At 36.4% G+C, this 23,888-nt stretch overlaps 1 protein-coding gene across 6 annotated transcripts in view; it reads left to right on the top strand.

Annotated features, from left to right (window-relative positions):
• The window catches only part of CNTLN (centlein), a 207,257-nt gene that overhangs the window by 94,166 nt on the left and 89,203 nt on the right, over positions 1 to 23,888 (top strand). For 2 of the 6 annotated variants that reach the window (XM_075740034.1, XM_075740039.1), the window contains exons 9-13: positions 3,270 to 3,443; positions 7,371 to 7,460; positions 10,261 to 10,386; positions 15,444 to 15,565; positions 18,270 to 18,395. In XM_075740034.1, the coding sequence (XP_075596149.1) occupies positions 3,270 to 3,443; positions 7,371 to 7,460; positions 10,261 to 10,386; positions 15,444 to 15,565; positions 18,270 to 18,395 (638 nt within the window). The remainder of the gene's footprint in view (positions 1 to 3,269; positions 3,444 to 7,370; positions 7,461 to 10,260; positions 10,387 to 15,443; positions 15,566 to 18,269; positions 18,396 to 23,888) is intronic. The other 4 variants (XM_075740035.1, XM_075740036.1, XM_075740038.1 and 1 more) reach the window with 4 other exon arrangements.

Below are 23,888 nucleotides of genomic sequence, written 5' to 3'. Positions count from 1 at the left end.
ATGTTGGAACTCCAGGTTGTTCATAGAATCCTGTTTTATACAGAAGGAATTGAGGTTCTCATAATAAAGTCTTCTAACCTAGGAAATGTAGAAGAGTATTTCTCGTATAGTGAAAGATATGTTGAATTTAGCAGACAATGATACCCAGCTCTTCTTAAACTGGAGTCCGTTAGTAAGCAAAACCTCAGTTGTTAAATGGATCTCTTCAAGTTACATCTGGGTTCTTAAAATTCCTGAAACTGATGAAATTTCACGTGCATACATTAAAAAATTGAGAGGTTTTGAGGATATCATAGACACAAATTATATAGCAAGGTCTGTATTAGTAACAGTGATCTGCTGAATATTTTGAGAGTAAAAACATAGGCATTTTTGAAGTATAAGTTAAGATCTAAGACTGGTTTTGTTCTGTTTAGTTTTCCAAGAAATATAGGTGTGTATGCATGTGCACAAAGACTGTTGTAAGAGTTTTATTAGAAACTGTGTCTTTACAGTGTTTTAAGTTGAAATAAGTATCATTGCATGGTAATTGCTGGAGATCTGTTTTTGAAGAAGGAAAAAGTAGGGAAAAAAACCCCAAACCAAATGAAGAACACTGTTCACATATTGGTCCTATTAAAGTCAGTAGCAGAACTTCACTGACATAGAGGAGCAAGGATTTACTATATTCTGTAACTCTTCAATGCATTTACATTTCAAAACACTTTGCATTTCATATTTGAAAGAAGAAATTAAAAGGTAGTGATACAGTAAGAAGTTGTTAGCTAAATTTGTGTAATTCTCATGGTCTACAAAGTCAGCAATATTTAACAGTTGTAGACTGTTTAAAGTAACTAGTAAGAATTAAATTATTATAATAACGCTGTTGATTCTTTTTTATTTACTAATATAATTGTACAACTTCTGTTACACATAGAAGTCTTTTTACATACAGTTGAGAAATCAATAAAATGGGACAAGTTGGTAGGTGTATTTCTCTTAATAAGAAAGAGTACAGTTGAAGTAAAAAAAAAATTTATGTAACTTAAATATAACTACATTCTCCTTATCTACTAGTACTATTTCTATCTTCTAGGTTTTGTTGAAATTTTTTTTTCTTTTTATATGCTCGGGATTTGGTTAAATGAAGAAAAAGCCCAGTTTTCTTTTAAATGTTCTTTTCAATGCATGGCTTGTCTACTAATTTTTCTATTTATTTTTTTTCCCTCTGTGTAGGGTTTTCTTTTAGTTATAAACTGGCCCTTTGCTGTTCATAGGTGGAAATGACATCTGTTTGCAACTACATATGGCCTAAATTATGCAAAATGAGCAACAGGAATTATTTAAGGAACAGTCAGCAAAAGCAAGGGCAACTTTTACTCTCTGACAACTTTCCTGTGCTTGTTTGCTGTACGAGGAGTTGCACTTTTTGTGATATAAATGCTTGATATTTCTAATTTGGGATTTATTTGTAGAAAGTGTGAGTTTATAGTACGCTTTATGAAAAGTTTCATATTCTGCATAGAAAGAAATAAAATGGCCATGCTCATTAATCTGTTTCTGTTAAATACTAAGCTTACTAGGATGTTTGCTTGATTTTAATCAACTTTGGACCATCTAATTTCTTGATTGGCATGAATTTGGAGATTTTTTTTGTTTGCTTAACCTTCTTTACACTGCCTTTTATGATTTTTGTCAATATAACTGATTTGTTTTACTTGGGGCATACCAGTAATTAAGGTAGTAGGAACAAGTGAATTGTACCAAATTCTTTCTTCTCTATTGAAATCAGTATTTGTCTTAAGAATGTGCCCAGCTGCAAGCAAGTCAGGTTGTCAGAACTTTGCTAATTAGGGAAAGTATGTGTAAAATAAAACTTTTAGTCGGTATTGAGAAAGTTGTCTTCTGGATCAAGCTTTGTTGATTGAAGACTTCACAGTTTCCTAGCTGCTTGTCATTGCTGTCAGAGCACTGCTGGCAATAGGGGTTTCATGAGTTTGCCCTAATCAGTGCAATACAAGGTCAGCTGGGTCAGCTCAAGCCACTTGCATTGACGTATATAAACTAACCTGCCCTTTTATTTATGTAATCAATTAAGGAGGGGGTTCGCACCATCCCTTCTTTCAGCAACAGTGTTGGAGTGCTAACCTCCAGCTGCCTGGATGTGTTGACCATCTGGGAATTATATTATCTTTGTCTGGCACAGCTGTTGCAAGGTGACTGTCTGTCCCCAGCCTTAAAGCACTGTGGAGGAGGTTTCAGCTAAAGCATTTCACTTTGTGATTGCCATGGACTGCCACAACAGACATACTGCTTTTGCTTATGCAAGCAAAAGCCCCACTGCTTATTTTGCTAAACTAACAATGTTTTGCCTTGTGGTTGTAACGCAGTGGGGTGTGATCACAGGCAGTTAATGAAAACTCAGCTGACAAGGAGTAATTTATCAAGCCATGGTAACTTGACCAGTCTTGGTCATGTGTACACCCATGAGTCTGCTATTGGACATTGGGGATATGACTTAAAGGTAGCTGGCACCAATGAAAATGTGTTTTGGTCTGAACAGGTTTTGTATCAGAGCCAACCCAGGTGAGAGATGTGTGGCAGTGTTGTGCTGTGCCAAGGAATTCCTGTGAACAGATTGATATCTGGGAAGGGTCTTGGAATTTAATGGCTTCATAAAATGACATATCTGTCTCGAGTAACACTGTGATCTTGAATTATTTTTTCTGTAAGTCTTCAGTTTGACCGCAATATTTGTGCTGAGTTTACGGACATAGTGGATACATGCTGTAGATTTGCATTAAAGAAGTACTTATCTGAGGCAGTTTTTAATTAAGAATATCACTATTGTCAGAATATGCAGTTAAATTTGTTTTTTTTCCCCATGTTTGATAGGACAGGGATACTTCCCAACTTGAAATTTCACCAGAAACAGGTCTAGGAGGTAGAATATTTTGTCAAGAAATTTTGACAGCGTGTGAGATACAAAATACGCTAGTAGAATAAATTACTGCAGAAGAAAACTCTGTATAAAACCACCATTGTTAAGATTGTAAATTTAGATTTGGAAAATATGGTAATAGTGGTATGAAAATGTTTAGTTAACACTTTGGGGTCTGGTTTTGATTATGGATTCATGAGTCATTTACAAAACCAGAATTATTTACAGGTCTCACACGTTCCTGTAATATCAGTAATACTGTGTTTCTCTAGGCAGTTTTATCTAAATGGTTAGTTATGCTTCTTAATTTTTGTTACTAATGTAATATACCTGGACTATCATTTTCTAGGTAATTCAACAGCCTTCTTTAAGTGAGCTAGATTGTCTTATTACAATGCAAAAGTCTGAAATTGTACTTTTACAGGAAAAATTGAAAAAAGCAAGTCTTAATGTAGCAGAACATAATTTGTACACTACAGATACTCTGGAAAGCAACAATATAAGGACTGGAAGAAAGCATGAGGTAGGATAATTTTATTGTCTTGTGTATTTGTGTCTAAGTCAGGCTGGTAAAGCCAAACATTTTTGCTCAAGGGTCCAGATAATAATTTTAATATCTGTTGATGCTGCTTATAATTCTGGAAGCTTGTTTGAATGGTTCTTGCATTATCTGCCAAAGACTTGTTAAAATAGCTGTTGGGAGTAGAAGATTTTACCTTATTAAATACTGAATAAGGGATTCTTAATTAAATGAAATATTTGAAGGATAAATTCTTTGTAGGTTTGTTAAAATGAATATTTATCAGGTATTTTGTGATGTTTATCAGAACAACCATCTTTATGAGAGCAATATAAATGGTTATTATTATTATTTTATAAACGAAAAATATTTTCTTAAATTCTTGATTTTCAAAGTATGATATAGTATTTTTTATGTGAAGAATGACAATAATGTTCTTTTGAAGTTTATACTTCCAACTTTTTATTACTCTGTGTAGTGCTGGACTGCATCATTCATGATGACTTGCTGTTAAGTTTAGGCATCAGCTAACAATAAGAGCGATAAACTATAGCAATTGAAATAGATCCATAAATAATTCTGTAGTTTAAATTGATTTATTAAATTAGCTGAAGTCATTATGTTTTTCAGTGTGTTCAGCCTCTTCTTCATGTAATTTTTTTATTTATTTTTATTGTGATTGTATAGAATATGGGAAACTTGGAAGAGATTTCTGTAGCAAGGAAGCAAATTGGAACGTGCTTCTCCGTCTTGTAAATAGTTTACAGGCATAGACCATCATGTTCTCCTTCCTTAGAAATCTGGTTTTCCCACATTTGGTATCTCATAACATTTCCTTTGAAAACAGTATTGGCTTGTTCTTTCTCAATATCCTGCACTGCACACTATTTTTGGGAAAAGACATATTTTAGAACATTTGTTTAGGAGTATGTGGTGGCACCTCTGTGAAAACGTGTTAAAGAAAGGACAAAGAGCTGCAAAGGCAGTGTAGAGTGAAGAATAGAAGGTGAGGAACAGCCCTGCAAACATCAAGGTCAGAGAAGGAGGAGAGGGAGAAGGTGCTGCAAGTGCCAGAGCAGGTATTTCCCTGCAGCCCATGAAGAGGACCACCGTGGAGCAGATGTCCATGTACAGCTTGTGTAGGAGCCCACACCAGAGCAGGTGGAAATGGAAACCACAGTGTGTGGAGAGGACTCCAGGCTGGAACAGGTTCTTCTGACAGGAGCTGTGGCCCACTGAGGACCCACTGTGGAGCAGGTTTATCCTGAAGGACTCCAGCCTGGGGAGGGCCCCCATGCTGGAGCAGGGGAAAAGTGTGAGGAGGAAAGAGTGGCAGAGACGAGCTGTTGTGGATGACTGTAATTCCCCATTCCTCTGCGCTGCTCAGCAGGAGGTAGCAGAGTCAGGAGTGAAGGAGTGAAATTGAGCCTGGGAAGCCAGGTGTGGGAAAGGTGGTGCTTTTATATTTTCTTTATTTCTTACCACCCAAATCTATTTTAAGTGGCAATAACTTAAATTAATTTTCCTCAAGTCGAGTGCCCATAATGATGAATGGTAAGCAATCTCTATTGTTTGTCTCATCCCATGAGCTTTTTCAGCCTACTCTCTCCCCCTGTCCTGGTGAGGAAGGAGAGTGGGCAAGCAGTTGGGTCAGTGTTCAACCCTTTGCAAGGTTAACCCACCACAATGTCATTTCTTGTTTCCTCAGAGTAATGTAAATGAGAGTACACTGTTTGAACTGATCACTGTGTCAGGAATAAAGCAATTACACTCCCTTGAGTAAAACTAAATACAAACTTTTAAATCCTATTGTAGAAAATCTTTTCCTGTTTTGATATGTAGATCCTAGTCATGCTCTTTCAATGCTCAGGCTTGTTTGATATGTGCACTTTTTCATGTGTGCATGCAGTCTTTATTAAAACTTTTGGGAACAAAATTGACAGGCTACAAATCCTTTGTATTTAGGCAAGGCAGTACGGAAAATTGTAGAAACATGCTGGCTTTAGGATCACACAATATACATATAAAATAGAAAAGGTAGTACTGCTGTCTTTACTGATTTTCCCTTGCAGTGAAATATCTTCCCACTACCTTGTTTTTCAGTCTTTTATGGCAAAAGTGTTCATGACAGAATTTATTAGCACATGATTTGATAGGAAGAATATGTTGGATGTGCAGTTCTTGTTTTACAGTGGTGATCCTTTTGGGTTCACAAAGACTGCCGCGTTAACCCTTCATCCCTCCCTTATGTGCATTCCTGGGATACAAGGAACAAACAAGCATGGAATCACTTCTGATTAGAATGACACTACTATGATTACTTTACACTCTAAAAAGCCAAAGATTTTGAAAGGATAAATAATTGGAAAGATGTTAAAAAGAAAGGCCTGGGACAAAACAGAAACTTGCCACTAGCGTGATAGAGGCATGCGTAACCACGTGACTGTATGCTTCCACCTATGTTTGGTTCTGCAGAATGCAATGATATGTATATCTGTAGGCTAGTGTTGGTTTTTGTGAATTGCAGAAATTCAAATCCCTTCCCTACAGTCATACAGAGTAATAGAAACAACTTATTCTGTGAGACAGGTGATGCAGTGGTTAAATCCTTTGTTAAATGTGCATGTGCAGTGTCATTTTTCTTGCTACCGTTAAGTGGGTACTTAGAGGCAACTAATTCTCATAGTCCAGTCTCTGAGGAAAGTGGTACAGCTGAGTGCCGATTTGTATGATAACTTAAGAGTCAGTTGCTTGATCTTCCTAGATCAGTTTTTGGAGCTTAAACTTTCTAACTTTGTGAGCTGTGTGTGATTTCTGTTACCTAATTAAACTGCCATCCGTATGTCTGCTGGCTGATTCAGTAGCATAGCCCTTGATTTTTTGTAGCTAAGCTTTCCCATTGTATGATGCATAGAGTTATAATTGTCTTTTACTGATATACATTCTATAGCATTCTAAGTCTATAATGCTAAGATTTTTAAAAGGCATGAGTTAACTTGCAGTACTGATGAAATTCCTGTTGAAACATTAGTGAATCAAGAATTTGCCAATTTTTGTCTCCAGAAAAACCCCACCTGTATCTTGTCAGCCTCTGGTTCAGCTTCAGCAATGTTTCTGTTTCTTCAACTGATAAAACACATTGAGTTTTCTGCCCACTGTCTTCAGTGCTATATCCTGGCAGACATTGATGTGATCTGTGCATGCAGAAAAGTTCTCCAAGAAATTTCAGTAAGAGTTCTTGCTTTTTTTTTTTTTTGGACTTGTTTTGGGACTCCATCCAACGCAAAACCTGTTGAATTCAAGAACGTGACTATTTCCAGAACGTGACTGTTTCCAGCTTCATCCCATAGTGTCTTTCATGGTGCAAATGGGTAACAGAAGGTTGTTTAGAAAGAGACATCTTTTCTTCTTCTGCTTCTTGTACCTCCACTAACAGCTAATGTGTGTCAGATCCGCTCACCACCTATTTCTTTACATTAAATCTTCTGTCACAAAGTTTCCTATCAATATTAGAAAGCCTGTTTATTTCCAGTATTCTGCTATTTGGCTTAGTCTTTTGTAAACATGTTTGAGGATCATTTGATGAAAAATCTGTTGTTACCCTTTACGGACTTGAATTAACATTATTTTCACATAAAACTGGACTTTTTCTTACTCCTAAACATTTAGGAAATGTTTAAAATGTTACAATTTGTGTATATATTTAATACAGGTATGTCTAAATCTACTGTAGAACTTGAGGACTAAATTACAAATTAAATGCTTAAACCTGGCAGAAGCAGCAGCAAAGTTTGCGGTTGTGTGAAGGGTTTTACAGATGCCATCTTCCAAACTGAGTGTTGGAGCAGCCCCAGGCAATCAAATTACAGTGTATTTTACTACACAGCTTCTTCTGTCTTGGTAGGAAAATTAAACTGTTTGCCTTCTTAGCAAAGATTGCCTTCAAACTACCTGTGTGCAGCTGTAAAGCCCAGACCCAACTCCTCCTCTCCACAGACCTCTAGTCTCATCACTAAACAGGTAAAAACATATTAAAACAACAGAATCTTTCTTAATGCACATCACCAATCGCACTTGTTCTCAGAGGGAATTATTTCCATTTCCATGAATAGTTAGAATTTTTCTCTTATTTTTTTCCATACTTTGTGTCCTGGTTTCAGCTGAGAGGATTGATTTTTCTTCATAGTAGCTAGTGTGGGGATACGTTTTGGATTTGTGCTGGAGACAGCATTGATAATATAGAGATGTTTTTGTTCTATGGACTTATTGTTGAGCAGTGTTTACACAGGGCCAAGGCCTTTTCTGCTTCTTGCACCGCCCTGCCAGCGGGATGGCTGAGGGTGGACAAGGAGTTGGGAGGAGACACAGACAGGACAGGTGACCCCAACTGACCAAAGGGGTATTCCATACTATATGATGTCATGCTCAGTTTATAAGGAGCTTGGGGGAAGAGAGGGAGGGGGCGGCGGCATTCGGAGCAATGGCGTTTGTCTTCCCAAGTAACCGTTACGCGTGACGGAGCCCCGCTTTCCTGGAGATGGCTGAACACCTGCCTGCCCATGGGAAGTGGTGAATGAATTCCTTGCTTTGCTTTTTGTGCGCGCGGCTTTTGCTTTACCTGTTCAACTGTCTTTATCTCAACCCACGAGTTTTCTCACTTTAACTCTTCCAATTCTCTCCCCCATCCCGATGGGGGGGGAGTGAACGAGCGGCTGCGTGGTACTCAGCTGCCGGCTGGGGTAAAACCACGACACTTTGGCACAGTGAAAAAGATTCCCAACACAATCCCAGGTAGTTATATATAAATTCTGTGTATATACATATTTAAAGAAAAGTTGTTGTGTACTCATTGTATCTGATGACCTTTAATTAAAACAGCAAGACTATGAATTTTTTATTTTTCTGTATTTTTTTTCTCTTTTGTCCATTCCTTCATAGAGTCTCTCTACCTAGTTATTCTTAGCAGTCTGGTGCTGGTTGGTCCTCTAATTTTCTTTTGTTGTCCTTCTCTCTGGCAACAAATGCAGTGCTTTGACCTTTTATTCCTGATTTCAGAGAACTCATGTATTTTCCTAGTCTTCTGTTTACAAACATAAAGTTTAAGTAGGAAACATTTCTTGAAACATAATGCATTATGGATTTTTAGGGAAAATTACTATGGGTATGAAATAATTAGGAAATGTCAAAGATAGGATTTTTATTTAAGATTTTGTTTTTATTCAAGAAATTTGAGACTTTAAAGATGAGTAGATTTTTTGATATGTTGGCCTTGGGATGTTCTGCTTCAGACACCTGAAATGGATCAATTTGTTTTTGTGCAATGTTAAAATCTTTACTTATTAATATCAGCATCTATTAACTGAAGTAAACTTTTGGATATCTCTACCAGAATCATTAGAAAAAAAATCTAAATTGGTAATCTTACTATTTCAAAGAGATTTGCTCTTAGCCAGTACAATGTTATACTGACAATAAAATAATAAATTTGGAAATATTGTTTTAAATTTCATTAAACCTTTCTTCTAGTTTATTCTGTTCTATAAAGGAACTGAGAGGAATATAAAAAAATATGCCGATTTGACATTCAGATTTTAAATGTACTAAAAGTCTTTCCAGACGCTAGTTTTGGTTTGTGGGGTTTGGGGGCTTTTTCATCTCATTCAGGCACATTTCAGAAGCAAAAGAAATCTAACACCAAATGACAAAAACATCTTGGCAATATTCAAATTCTTAAATATATGACATTATTATTTTCTGATATTTCATGAGGTTTTTTTCCTCCTTTTTGAAACCCATGCAATTTAAAGTGGAAGTGTGGTATGCAGTCTTGTAAACATTTAATACTGGAAGGTAATGATCTAAGAAAAAAAATGCCAATTGCTATTTAAGGTTCTCTTTAAGATTTAATTAATTTAATGGAATAGTAAAAGTGTTGAAATACATAGTATTAAAGAAGACTTTATTCTGAATTCCTTTGTTGTAAATCAGTTATTTTACGATGAAAATGGCAGCATGCAACAACAATAATCACAATTAATCTTGAGTTTTTGTTTGACTTTATGTATTTACATAATAGCATTTTACCTTGTCAGTATTAAGTGTGTATTAGTACTTCTCTGTCCTCAACCAAAGTTATTCAGAAAATCAGAAAGTCTAATTTGATGAGGTCTTTCTTTCTTTGCCATAAGGACATATGACATAGAATGAAGAAGAAAGCTGCCCAGTTTAAGTGTTACTTTTGCATATTCTTTCTCCAGATTGCTATATGAAGCTGTACATAATATAAACACATATTCTTGTCTCTAGTTAGTCACATTATAGTTAATGACCATATGGTCATTATGGTATAAGATCTACTGTCTGTTGTATTTATATTCCTCAAGCATATTGTTCCTTCAACTTCACAGTGTGTTAAACTATTTCAAAGGGAAAAAAATCCTTTCCCTCTTGTTTCTGGTTGTCCTATCAAGTGTAACCTTGGACCCTTATAGAGCAATTAGACCAGCCTCTATCCCCTCCTTTGTAATGAGGTTTCTTGCATTTCTGAGTCTATAACCCTTTAGTCTTCCCTAATGGGACATCATTATTCTGAAAGAAACAATGTAAATGTAAATGAATATTCTCATTAACGAGTCACAGAGAAACCTTTAGTGGTAGCGCTGTGGTAATTCTGCTTGTTATTTCTCTGGTATTCCATGCAGATTTTTTTTTTTTTTATAATTCATTATTAGTATTCAAAATTACTTCTTCTTTAATTCTGCATGTCTTTCATAATCCGGTGTTCCAACTAGTTCAACCATGTCCTTGTTTTATTCTCCAGGAACCACCTGTGAAACGTTCAAGGTCTCTGTCCCCAAAGAGCTCTTTTAGAGAGTCAGAGGAGCTAAGGAATCTTAAAATAGCTGAAAGGAAGATTGAAAACTTGGAGAAGACACTACAGCGAAAGGTGAACATTAAAAAAGTAAAAATAAAAACCCCTCTAGCTGTAAGCTTGCATAGATAAAGATATACCAAAATAAACAGACATTTTAAAAACGCAAAATGCACACATCGTTACGGACTGTAAGTGTGTTAGCATAAGAGAGCGCTCTCCATTAGTTTGCCTTTTTCCTTTGCTGCTAGGAATCTTGTGTGGGTACTCCTGCAGTTCTGTGGAAGCCTAATTCAAGCTGTCATCAATAATATGTGCTTGTTAAATACATTTTCAAAATTTGTGTCTGAGAATATATATTCCGAGAAATTCGTGTATTCATATTGAAATAAAGTGAATAAGAAAATGCAAAGATTTTTTTTTTTTTTTTTGGGTACAGTGAAGCCAGTATTTTAAAATGCTGTAGTCAATTACTTGGAACAGGTTTACCCCTTGTAGAAAGGGTACCTCTTAGAAGTTATGGCTCAGAAGTTGTTGTTTTAACAAACACTGTAAAAAACAGCAATGAACAGCCCCACCCCTCTCCTCAACCCCTCATAGAAAAGTTTGAGCATGTGTTACAATTTTCCATTTTGTGCTTGTTTTATAGATGTTTGTTGGTTTACTTTAAAAATTTTGAATGACCTGTTGGTTTCAAATTGCACCTCAGAATGCAAACCCCAAACCCTGAGTCATATTTTCTTAAATATTTACAGTTTTCCCTCCCCTCCTCTCCCTCCCACTTTCCCCTTCCCCTTTCCCACTATGTGTAGCCTACAGCAGAACTGGTCATATTGAACATACTGTGGTAAATGTCAGGTAAGTGAAAAAATTTGGGGAGCCCTACAAACCATAGTCCTGAGCTCCTGCCTCATGCAAAATGACACTCATATGTGATATGTCAGTTTTAGAAAAAAATATGAGTGGGAATTATATTTTAGCATAAATGCAAAAGTTCATCACCCTGTTACCTGAGAGAGTTTAATGTAGTGTCTTAACACGCATAGAACATATGAACGGGAAAGATGATTTAGACTTCAAAAATCAGTCTTACATGCCATCTTTCTCCTTGTTCCTGGGAGTCAGAAGATTAATTTCATTTCGTTTTTTCTCTCTGTTGAGAAATCTAAGGCATGTCCTACCTGAGGACTGGCCTTAGGCAAGCCTCCTGTTTGTTACTCTTAGTTGGCCTGCCAGACACTGATGCTACAGATTATTCTGGCACTGTGTACTACAGCTGCTCTGCCCTTGACAGCAAAGCTCACGCATCAGTTGTATGATTGTTGTCTTAAATGATAGAGTTTTCCATGTTTCTTTGTGTTTTCTTCTGGAAAAAGGAGTGAAAAGAAGCACTCTGATTTTGTAGGCAGATATAGAAGAGAAAGGATTGCTATTCTCTCTGCATGACCTCACAACATAATTTTTACTGTTCTCCATACTGCCTTTGTAATTTCTTCCGTTTCATCTTAAAGTATAGTTTAGGAATCTTTGCAGCTTTATTATGTTGCAAGTGTGGGATCTCTATTTATCACAGCTGTTAATGCATGAGGTCTGTAAGGGCTAAGTCTTATATCTCCCCTTGAAACTGAATATATGAACTCCTTGCATTTTCTCTAGGAAATCTACTTGGCTTCTTTTGCAGAATGCTTTAATTGATTGAAAAGAAGCTGTAGAGGCTGAGGTCAATGTATTAAACACTGTTGTGGCACTACATTCAGAATACAATGAGCCTATTGCCAGCATGACAGTGAACTCAGCTGTCATAACATTAACATCAGATTAATTCCATTGGTATTGTATGATTTCTTGATATTAACCTCCTCTCAGGCATTGCTTCCAACAAAGAATAATGCGTGTAATCAACATTTTCAAAACTCGCACTAGCATTATTGCCTCCTTAAGCAACGTGTTGTCTATATGATTACTTGCTCGATCAGTGAACATACTGATGATGTATATCCTGAAGATGAAATTGTCATTTTATCCATCCATCCTTCTGAACAATTGGTAACCACTTAAAAAAAAAAAAAAAAAAAGCTTTATTTATGGGTTTTTCTGGAACGGGAATATTTGATGCCCCAGTCACTATTAGAAAGGAACACAAAAGGGCAAGGTCTCATTCGTAGGATTTTCCAGTTCTCCTCAGCTGACTCTTTTCTGGCCAAGGAAAGTTGTCTCTTACTGTCTTTATGGCTAATATAAATAGGATAATTGTGTAAATTCAGAGCATCCATAGTTTTGGTGTAGAATCAGCTTCATTTCTGCACTCCGGTATGTACTAAAATGTAACAGAGTGCCTGATTGCACCCTTGTTTAGGAAAGAGGATGTCAAGGTAAATAAGAATATTTCATAGATTTTGAATAACAAATTATCAAGCTGGTACTTAGAGTGGTCTAAAGCATAAGCACATCAATCTGCTGGTGGTCTGTAAGAAGTGGGTAGGAGTTTGGTTGCCAAGATTTAGATATTTGTTATGAACTAAGGATATGTTCTCTTCTCCTGTATTATGTTTCTAGAACTGTGATCCTCTGTAGCCTAGAAGAGATATTCCTGGCTTTAACTGGAAAGTTTTCAAAAGCAATAGGAGATCTTCTCTTTGAGATTTCTCATCCTTTTTGGTTAAAGTTCTAAAATTTTGGAGAGAATTAAACAAGAATATGTAGATCAGTCTTGATACTTGTTTATATGAGTGAAGGTTATTTTTAGTTTAGATTTCATATATAGTCCTGTTCCATGTATGGCATTCAGATGCCAAAAATGTATCAATATTGTGGCTTTTCCACATAACTACTTGTGGAAAAAAACTATTTTTGTAATGGTCAACTTCCTCGCTTCTTGTCAGCCTAAGAGGAGTGGTCAAACAATTGAATCAGTATTTTTTTTTAATTCCATTTTAGTTCAGTTTTTACTGTAACAGAGGTTGTTACAAGTCAATTTCACAAAATTTTGAAGTAATGATTAGAATCTTTTGGCTTGTCTGAGCTGCCTCCAAGTAACAAAATGACTTTTTTTCACAGGCAGTTGAGTTCTTCCTCCTGCAGATTGGACTTTGTCTTTTTGTCTTTCCTTATTGCATGGGAAGTACTATAAAATGACACTGGAGACCTGGAAAATAAACTGGAGATCCAACACTGCTAACGATGGTTGTCCTGTCCCATTTCTGTCAGTACACAGAAAACTGTATACAAGACAGTTTTAATTATTACAAAATATAATGTAATTCAATCAGAGAGAGATGGAACTAATTGGAGATTGTGGAAATTACAGTGTAAATTTAAAGTTCTGAAGTCCTTAGTAATTCCATACAAGAGAAGGATTAGGACAGTTAATTGCCTAATTTCTATTTCTGTGAGAGTAGAGCAACTGATAAGGGAAGGGAATAACTGTAATGGAATGGATAATGGAACAGGTAAGCAACAATAAAAAATGTAGATTCATAAATAGGAAAGCCAAATTCCACACTTGTTTGCATCTCTGAAAGGGTGTTGACACTAATAAACTTTTGAGGATTTATACCAAAGGCATTATTTTCCAGTACCTTGCCAGACTTGATCAGTTTTCACTCGCAATATCAAACAATCTCAGAACAATGATTTCATAAACTTCTCTTGAAAACACAGCAGCTACAATAGGATTCTTATAAAAATTGTTGTAGTGTCGTGCAAAGCTTGGTAATAGTCTCTATGTCCTTTGTCATAATTTATCTTGCTATTTGTGTGATTGTTTTTAATGTCATTGTGTTTATATGAACCACTTAAACACAGGCAAAAGTACTTTTTAGAGCCATTGTAAATTTAGAAATGTGTCTGGTTTAGAGGTTGTTTCAGAACAAAAACTAACACCATTTTAGGAAAGTACTCAACAGTAAGGTCACTTTGGTACCTGCTTCTGTTCCTAAATCTGCTTTTTGTACGGCCTGAGTCACTTCCAGAAAACTTCTGGAATTTTACATATAGTAGCATCTGAAATTTTAGCTGGTATCTTTCAGCTTTGTTTATGCATCATGAAAACTGGGCTACATTTTAGAAGCCAAACTTAGTATTATAGGTACTTTGTAGTTAGCACTACAGTAGAAACCCTTGCCATGTTTTTACAGTGGGATTTAATTTTTATTGCTTGCAGCTCTGCCTATTAGTGTATCTTATTTATTGACTAATGCTGAAAAGCCCTCCTTGTATATAAGCAGTAAATGCATGCAAATAAAGTATTATGATTTACTTAAAGATTAAGGAACATGTTCTGTAGTTGCTCTAAAAGCAGAGCTTCCATTGAACCGGAAATTAAGCACTGGGGGCAAATTCTACAACAAGATAATGTCTGGTGAATTCTTTACTGCTGCATGCCAGAATTTGACTTGCTTTATACTTCAGAATGTCCTCTTCTTAATGTTAATTTTTTTCAGAGCACAGTATTGTCACTTAGGAAAATCTTTCTTAAACTTGCATGACATTCTACTGTAATATAAATCAAGGTATATCTTACTTTTTAATCTTTAAAAAGAGAATACATTTTTTTATATGGTTTTGATTATATAAAACCTATTGCAAAATTTGTTTATATTTCTTGTTTGTTACATAACTAGAGGACAAAGTCTGGGTGTTGTAGGTTTAAATATATATTTACAGAAATAAGTTAATATATGAGGAAATCCTAAAGCCATTTAAATTTAGGTTTTTTGATGTGGACTTCAATGTGGCCAGTTTTTCCTTTGAAAATACGTAGATTAGTTTTCCATGGAAAATAAAAATAGTTCAGAGGAAAAGACAGTGCCAATAATCCTTTTCAGTCTATGTATTTTTAGGTATATTAGGCCAATGCACTCACAAGATGAAACCTGACATTTTGGTAGTAAATTTTTTAAAACTTCTCAGCAGCATGAAAAAAATATTTAAGTAAATTTTGCCAAATTAGCTAAATTTGCCAAAGTAGCAATAAGGAAAATTTGACCTCAGGGATTGTGATTCCTGATCTTTCTATTTAGATTTCTGAGGCTCTTAATAGTTAATTAAACAGAACTTTTGTTTCATGTGTTCTGTGTAAAAGTCTCTTACCTTTTGCCCAACTCTAATTTTGTTTTTCTGGTGCTATACAGACTCTAGAAACTGATGAGCTAAGAGCAGCCCATGAAAAACGCAAAGAGAGGCTGCAGATGTTACAGACCAACTACAGAGCACTAAAAGAGCAATTAAAGCAGTGGGAAGAGGGCGATAGCAGGTAAGTTACATAGCTCATTAAAAACATTTCCCTTACACAAGAAATCTGAACAGAAGTATTATATAGGTATTCAAAAGAGAATTTGATTTGAAAGAAGCTACTACATGGTAATCAAGACTTTATCCTTTGTTAAAGCAGAGTGCATGGCATACCCCTGTATGAGAAAAATTACAATTGAAACAAAGAGTAAAATGTATCGAGCTGACACTTTGACTTATTTTATTTAGGATCTCATTGTGAGCCTGAGTACTGGATGAAGGTCTGCTAGGGCTGCTTATTTATGCTTGTCTAATTCCCCAGTTGATTAATTTGTTGACACTGTATCTTTTTAATTTTCTGTAATAGAACAATTGCTCTTTATGTTTCAAGTAGTTTTTAAAAATAATTTTATTCATTAAACAATATAGAAAAAACAGCCTCTCTAACATGTAGTGCTTCAAACATTAACTGAAGCTAATCCTAAAATCCCCATCTTAATAGGAAAACGAAGTATGTGCATAAAAATCGGAGTGTTTTCATCTGTTAAATGATTATATAATCAATTAGTTCTGATAATTTCAGAAAAATATTGCAGTAATATATCTTTATTAATAGAAAGAATAAAGACTCTGCCACATCAAAATTTAAATAGTGAATATTTTAAATATAATTCTCCCTGTTCTATACAGAACAGTGAAAATTTTATGCAGAAATTCCTTTGGTTTTTTAAAGTCCTTAGTAGAGAGTTAGAATTTTTGGTAAACACACACATTTGGAGGTATGAAGACATTTCTTATCACTGCAGTTATCAGCCACTGCTGAGGTACAGTTTTTCATGCCCTGTTTCAAGAAAGTAATTTAAGCAGGTTCTTACATCCTGGTGTCTTTAGTAGGACTTCAGCATGCACCTGCAGTATAGTAAACATGTATATGTTTTACTAAAAAGAATTATTTTTGTAATTAAAGCAATACTGACTAATCTTGACACAAACTTTGTAACTCTAATTGAAAAGAGAGTCTCAGAAATTGCTACAAAACTGGTAGCTGTTCAGAGAGTCCAGAGTGACATAAACAGTCCTACTGTGAATGATAGACTGTCCGTCATAAGCATAAGTAATGCTTTGGCCCATCGGAGTAGGTTTGCATTGCTTTGTATTACTATGGTAATTCCTTAGGAATGGTTTGTCTTTTAAAAAGAAAAAAAAAAAGTGGATTAAATAATGCTAAGGTACAAATCTGCTACAGGCATTGATAGCACAGGAAGGTTTTTTGAAATAACAAAACATAAATAATGAATAGATTTGTTTAAATTAGAATTAAAAGGTTTTGTTTATTTAGGAAAAACAGGGATGATTTTATCTTCTAGCTCACTGTTTAAAATTCAGTGCAAGCTGGAAATGACTGAACCCTACTGGATGGTAGTTACTTCATGCAATGAAGTGATTTAATTCTGTATCTAAAGCTAAGTAGGCATTCATGGTCCACTGAGAGGCCAAGGCTGAAAAGATACAAAAATTCAACCTAGATAAAGACAGTAAAATCAAACTTGATATACAGTGAAGCACTGAATGTTCTGGTTCTGATAGTTAAAAAAAAAAAGGAGGGGGGAAGAAAAGAAAAAGGAAAGAGAGACAAAAGCAACTTCTATTTAAAATAAATGAGACCAGCTTGTGTTCTGACAAGAATGTATTTGGGAGAAATAGATATTGGGGAAAATGTAATACTAAATCTTTATTCTTTCATCTGATTTTTTCATCTGCAATTATGATAAGCTGAAAATTACAGGGGTTTGATAGTTTTTTTCAACAAAATACAATTGTATGAAGCCATCATAATAAAAGGGGGTTGCTTTTCCTGTTAAATATGCTTATACAAAGGAAAGTAGCCAAGACACAAAGAAAATCAGTCTATGAATGGTTATACCTTACACTGTTATTTTGGTATCTCAAGAAGCTTTATATCGCTGCTGTAATGTAAATTGTGCATTAGGAACTCAGTATCAAGTACTTCTGATCCTCTGTAAGAGATGGAGGACACCATTCTTTCTGATTCTTCATAGATTAGAATCTGTTATCGAGATGGCACCTGATGGGACCTAATCCACCTGTCAGTGTACATACAACTTCCACTGACATACGTGACTGCAAAGATGATGGGGGCCTTGTGAGATTACCACATTCCCTGAGAGTTTATTTCTATGCCCAGTAGGAATTTAAATTGCAGAGAGTTTAAATTCATTTTATAAAGGATTTTCTAAATACAATTTTTATCTTTTGCATTATTAAAATGCATAAAAATATTTTTTATGACAGAAAAACTGTGAAATATTTTCATTTTCTTTTTCTGTGCTTCTAAATCAGTATGCTTTTTCCTCATGCATCATCTTTTCCATAGATAGATTATTCTTTCACTACAAAGTAGATCAACAGTTTGATTTAGAGTGAGCGTTAGTGCAACTTCCAGAATGGTTTGCAGGAGCATTAGGGGAGCTGGTGGCGCTCCCATTTTTTATGCAAGAGGTTTTGCCGCCTTCTTTCTCATACCAGTATTGTAAGGAGCGTTGACAGAATGAATGCGGGTGACAGTGCTCTGCCACATGTCATTTAAGAGCCATAGTGCTGCAGTTTAAAATTTGTATTTTCCGAAAGCAAGGATGCTTTTATGCCTGTGGTCCTAAAACATGTAGATATTTGAAAACAAACCACCTCTTTTTACTCATAAACAGGATTGAAAGTAGTAAAAGCAGCTACCAGCACGCAGAACCCTGTCAGCTTTGTCAAGAGGATTCTGACGCTGTGTGGAATGAACTGGCCTTTTTCAAAAGGGAACACAAAAAGCTGTTGATTGAGAAGTGAGTTTGTTTCTTAAATGACGTTTACACAAAGACATAAAAACATTGTTCTGCTGTTTTTTCTGAAGGTTGTGCTTTGCAGGCCACATAAGAGGATTTCCTTGCAAAATTCCAAAATAAAACCATCTTCTACCAAAAGCAGAAAAGGAAAACATCAGCTCTTTTTTTTTTTCTTCCTTTTTTTTTCTCCCCTCTTAAATCAGTGACAACTTACAAGTTTGCTAGCACTAACAGAAACTGTATTCCATGATCTAGGGATTGTGTTAATTAATGTGGCTCTCATCTGTTGGAGGTGTCGCTCTTCATTAGCCTGTATTTTACACACTGCCGTGCTTCATTTTTGGAATGAGGTGGTGAGGGGATAACCTAGCCAGCCATCCTTGTTTGATCTCTGTGTTACATACGCAATGCAGAATGCCTCAGCTCTCTTGGTTCCCTGCCCTGTCCTGCTAATCCCAGCTGAGCTCATTATGGTGTAGCCTTGCTGCTACTCCTGGAGCCAGAGCTGTCCAAGCTAATTACTGGTAGCAGCAGAGCTGCCTGTTAAGGGTCTGGTGTGGATCTGCTAACATGGTCCTTGGTAGTGACCTGCAAACAGCACGAGGGAGTTGCTCTCTTTCTTGCTGTGCACAGCCTGTCCTTTGGGTTTAGTGCTGATCCCTTCACACAGCTCTTTTAGCTGTAGTAAGTGTAAAACTTGGTGAAGGAAACTCTTGCTTTAGAAAACATACAGTTTGCTGCTTTGATCTCATAATTCATAGGCTATTATACTCAGCCAAGCAAAGTAAGAAAATGTCCTTTTATACTAGACAAAAGGAAGTTAGTATGGTATAATTAGCCCTTTGCTGCTATTTAACACTTCCTGTAAGTCAAGTTGATTTTTTTTTTTTAATTTAAGAATCAAGACATCATAGAAACTTTTATTCAGACTTTTGTCAGCATTAAAGAAAATGTGTTTTCCCAATGGGTCACAATGTAAACTGATTTTGTGGAGATACCATGAAGGCTGCTATCACAGATTTTCAACAACAGCAAATTGTTTTGTAGTATGTAAGTCCTTGTGTTGCCCATAAGCTGCTTTACCGTATTACGTATATTATTGCCAATAGCTGTGTTGCATGGGGTATTCGTCTATCTGCCAGTTACAATTGTGTGCCTGTTCTTGTCACTTCATTGTCACATCTTTGTTTGCTGTTTTGAACCTCTCACAACAATTATCACATGTGCTACTTTTGTTTATTTTGGTTTTTATGTAGGAAAGAGCACTTTCTTGCCATAGATGTAATTGCAGTTGTAATTCTCCTTCCATCACTACTCAACGCATGCACCATAGACAATAGTAACTCAGGAGCAGTAACATAAGCCTCTCCTTTTCACACAAAGTCATGAAAGAGAGATTGCTTAGGTATTGTGCACACCCTGAAGGTTGGTACAGTTGGACTGTTTTTCTAGAACTCCTGTGCAGTCACATTTATAGGGAAAGCTCTTGTTCTTGGTACATTGCAGATCGGTGGCCTTGACTTGATGGTGTTGAAATGGCAGGAGCAAAGAGTTGAGGTCTTTGAAATATAGAATTTTTAAGTCAAAATGAGTTCTTAAAATTCTGCATTCAAAATCTGAGCCCATTTTCTTAAGAAATTTGGTGTACTTTTTAGATCTGTGGATGGGGCTTCTTTATCTTGTATGTATTCTTTCTTAAGCTCTGTGGATAAAGGACATGATCTACAGAGTTGTACCAATTACTTATATGTGTGATTTTACAAGCAGTGTAAGTAAATCTGGTTAGCCCATAGTTTTTGTGGATGCACATAATTTGATAGACCCTACTAACTGTTGGCTTAAGTTGATTTAGAACATGTATAAGCCAAATCCAGTGCAGCATTGCTTAAATAAGAGTGTCTTTGTAGGGATTTTATTTTGGTTTAAGTCTGGTTTAACTTTAAATATGTGTAATTTCTGTCTGTGACTGGGCCAGAGAGTGGCCAGTGAATGTTAGGAAAACAGGATTACTTCTTGTTGTTGATTTGTTTTACCTGTATGGAAGATTTTCCTTCCCTCCCTCTCTCCTTTTTTCCACGGGTAGAACAATGATGTAAAATGTCTTTAACTTGCAAGTACATTGCTCTGAAAATAGATGGATAATAAATAGAGTAAAACCAAGGAAAGCCCATTGATGCATGTCCCAAAGTGCAGTTATTACCAGTATTAGCACATGATAAACAATCAGTTTGTAAGTTATGAAATCTGTTTTTAGGTCAGGAAAAACTGAAGTTGCTTGGGAAGTCACTTGTTCTGGTGGTGCCTAATTCCAAATTGCATTGAAGTTTATGGAAAGACTTTGTGACAGCCACTGCTTTCTGTCAGGTCCTTTCTTTTATAAAGTTTTCTTCTCATCAAAGGCAGGAATTGTTTCACTTTCATTTAAGCTATTAAACACTATGCACCTTTCAAGCTGGACACTAGCACACAAACAAACATAGGGTTTAGGACTTAAATTTAAGCACCTCTTTTAAAATATATGAAGTTTTCTATTTTCATGAAGTTCAGAATTCCTAATGTCAGAGTTATTTTTTTGGAGAATGTTGATGCACAATACATGGTATTGTTACTACCATTTTTTACTTTTTGATTAGTAAAGAATAGTATGTGTATGTTGTACTACTTTGCAATTAATAATTAAATATTTTTCAGAGCCATGTGCTGCATCCTTTCCATGATTAATGACATATAAATTTGAACCATTTGTGCATATAAAAGAACGTATCTCTATATTGTTACAATCCCATACTAGATTGGTAAAATATAATCAATAAACTGATTATTCAGTGTGTGCTCAGTGCTTTATGCATATATTCCTCTTGAATTTCCCAACATTCCCCTGGAAGGAAGAGGATTTTTTTGCTATTAACATGGTTTATCTTTATACTAAGCGCATCACAGAATAATTATTCTCTGATTTTATAGAAACTGTTTTTAGTAATAGTTTTACCTGACTTCTTTATTAAGCCTCCTCCTCCACTATTTACTGTTTGACAAAGAGTATCAGATTATGTTCCACCATGTATATGATGTAGATTGAAAGATGCATATTTAATTTTATGAGTTATAAAATCTCATGGTTTTAATTCTTTTTTATGAAAACAAAACAAAACAAACCCAAAAAAGGTCCAAAATTTAAGTTCACTTTGACATCTGAAACAGTAGCTAAGAAAATAGTCTAACTTTTAAGGTCTCACAACCCATTGTCTTAAGAAATCCTATAGCACCTAACCAGCTAAACTCCTGCCAAGACTGAAGAGTTACATCAGAAGGAAAAAGAGGTAGTTGAAAAAAATTCCCTAAGTATTCTCTGAAGTGTTTATTAATGCTAATGGCCAAGTGAAAGCAATTCCACAGGAATATGGGTGTCCCATTTTAGTCTTCATTTTCCCTATGAATTATGTGATACCTGTATTATGCTGCAGTGTCATTTCCTGTTAAGTACCATGTTATTGCAGGCTACAAAAGCAGGTATTGTATTGATGCTCATGTTCTGTGTTAAGAAAAACATGGGATTTGATCACTTTTTTTCTCTCTTAAGCAAGCAGAAAAACATAGTAGTATTCAAACAGTAGTTAACACTTAGCTGAGGAGGAGAGTGGCCCATGCTTGTATAAATATAATATTTTTATTTAAGCTACATGAAACTGCTGAAAACTTGCACGAGAAAGATCTAGTGTGGTGGGTTGACCCTGGATGAGGGCCGGGTGCTCACCAGAGCTGCTCTATCACTCCCCTCCTTCTCTAGTCAGGGGAGAAAAGGTATAACAAAAAGCTTGTGGATCGAGATAAAGACAGGGAGAGATCACTCACTAATTATCGTCACGAGCAAAACAGACTGAACTTAGAGAGGGAATTCATCTTATTTATTACTAAGCAAAACAGAGTAGAGGAATGAGAAATAAAACCAAATCTTAAAAACACCTCCCCCCACCCCTCCCATCTTCCCAGGCTCAACTTCACTCCCGGCTTCAACCTCACCCCCCCCCAGCGGCACAGGGGGACGGGGAGTGGGGGTTACGGTCAGTTCATCACACGGTGTTTCTGCCGCTTCTTCATCCTCAGGGGGAGGACTCATCGTTCCCCCGCTCCAGCGTGGGGTCCCTCTCACGGGAGACAGTCCTTCACGGCCTTCTCCAACGTGAGTCTCCTCCATGGGGTGCAGACCTTCAGGAGCAAACTGCTCCAGCATGGGTCCCCCAGGGGGTCACAAGTCCTGTCAGCAAACCTGCTCTGGCGTGGGCTCCTCTCTCCACGGATCCACAGGTCCTGCCAGGAGCTTGCTTCAGCGCGGGCTTCCCACGGGGCCACAGCCTCCTTCAGGTGTCTCCACCTGCTCTGGCGTGGGGTCCTCCACGGGCTGCAGGTGGAATCTCTACACCCCCTCATCCTCCCTCCATGGGCTGCAGGGGGACAGCCTGCTTCACCATGGTCTTCACCACGGGCTGCAGGGGGATCTTGCTCCGGTGCCTGGAGCACCTCCTGCCCCTCCTTCTGCACTGACCTTGGTGTCTGCAGATGTTCTTACATCTTCTCACTCCTCTCTCTGGCTGCAAAAAGCACTCTCTAACTGTTTTTCTCTTTCTTAAATATGTTATCACAGAGGCGCTGATTGGCTTGGCCTTGGCCAGCGCTGGGTCCGTCTTGGAGCCGTCTGGCATTGGCTCTATCAGACACAGGGGAAGCTTCTAGCAGCTTCTCACAGAAGCCACCCCGGTAGCCCCCCCACTACCAAAACCTTGCCATGCAAAACCAACACATCTAGTAACATAAAGAATTTGAAATTTCTTTTATTTAGCTGTGCAACACCAGTGCTTTCAGATTCAGCATCTTGCAGCTACATAGAACTAGAATATCTTCAATGAAAATAGGCATATCATTTTACAGATAGATAGATATATTTTTATAGCTATGTGTATAAATGTACACACATATATATATATAAATCTAGAATAGTTCTCAGGTTTTTAGATAGGTTATTTTTAGTCTTGGCGAATAAGTGCTAAATGTTGTCCTACTTTCTGTAGAATTGTATTGATAGATATGTCCTTCAGCATGTTCTTTTCACATTAGTTAGTTTCATTTTTGTATCTACAGTATTTGGATTTTACTGAAATTCAGGGTGAATTAGTATGGAGAACTGCTGCTTGGTTAGAAACTAGCTAATTCAAACTACTTTGGCGTTTCCATGTTAAATTCTTGTTTGCTGTAGTATAGAATTACCCCATCCCTTTGGCTTTTATGTACAGACTTTGGAAAGGTATAGTTGACTGTATATAAGCTATTGTGGAAGCTTTATGATTTTATATCTTTTGTTATAGATTACTTTGTAGGTGATCTTATAATTGATACCAGCAACACTGAATTATTTGACATAGTACATTCTTTGATGTAAGACATTATTATTATTCCTTTGAGTGCATGAGTAGCTGTGCATGTCCTCCATGTAGGAAA

The sequence above is a fragment of the Balearica regulorum genome, chromosome Z (assembly GCF_011004875.1).
Source record: "Balearica regulorum gibbericeps isolate bBalReg1 chromosome Z, bBalReg1.pri, whole genome shotgun sequence".
NCBI classification, from domain to species: domain Eukaryota; kingdom Metazoa; phylum Chordata; class Aves; order Gruiformes; family Gruidae; genus Balearica; species Balearica regulorum.
The sequence above is the reverse complement of the archived record's forward strand: the minus strand, read 5'-3'. Positions and strand labels throughout refer to the sequence as shown.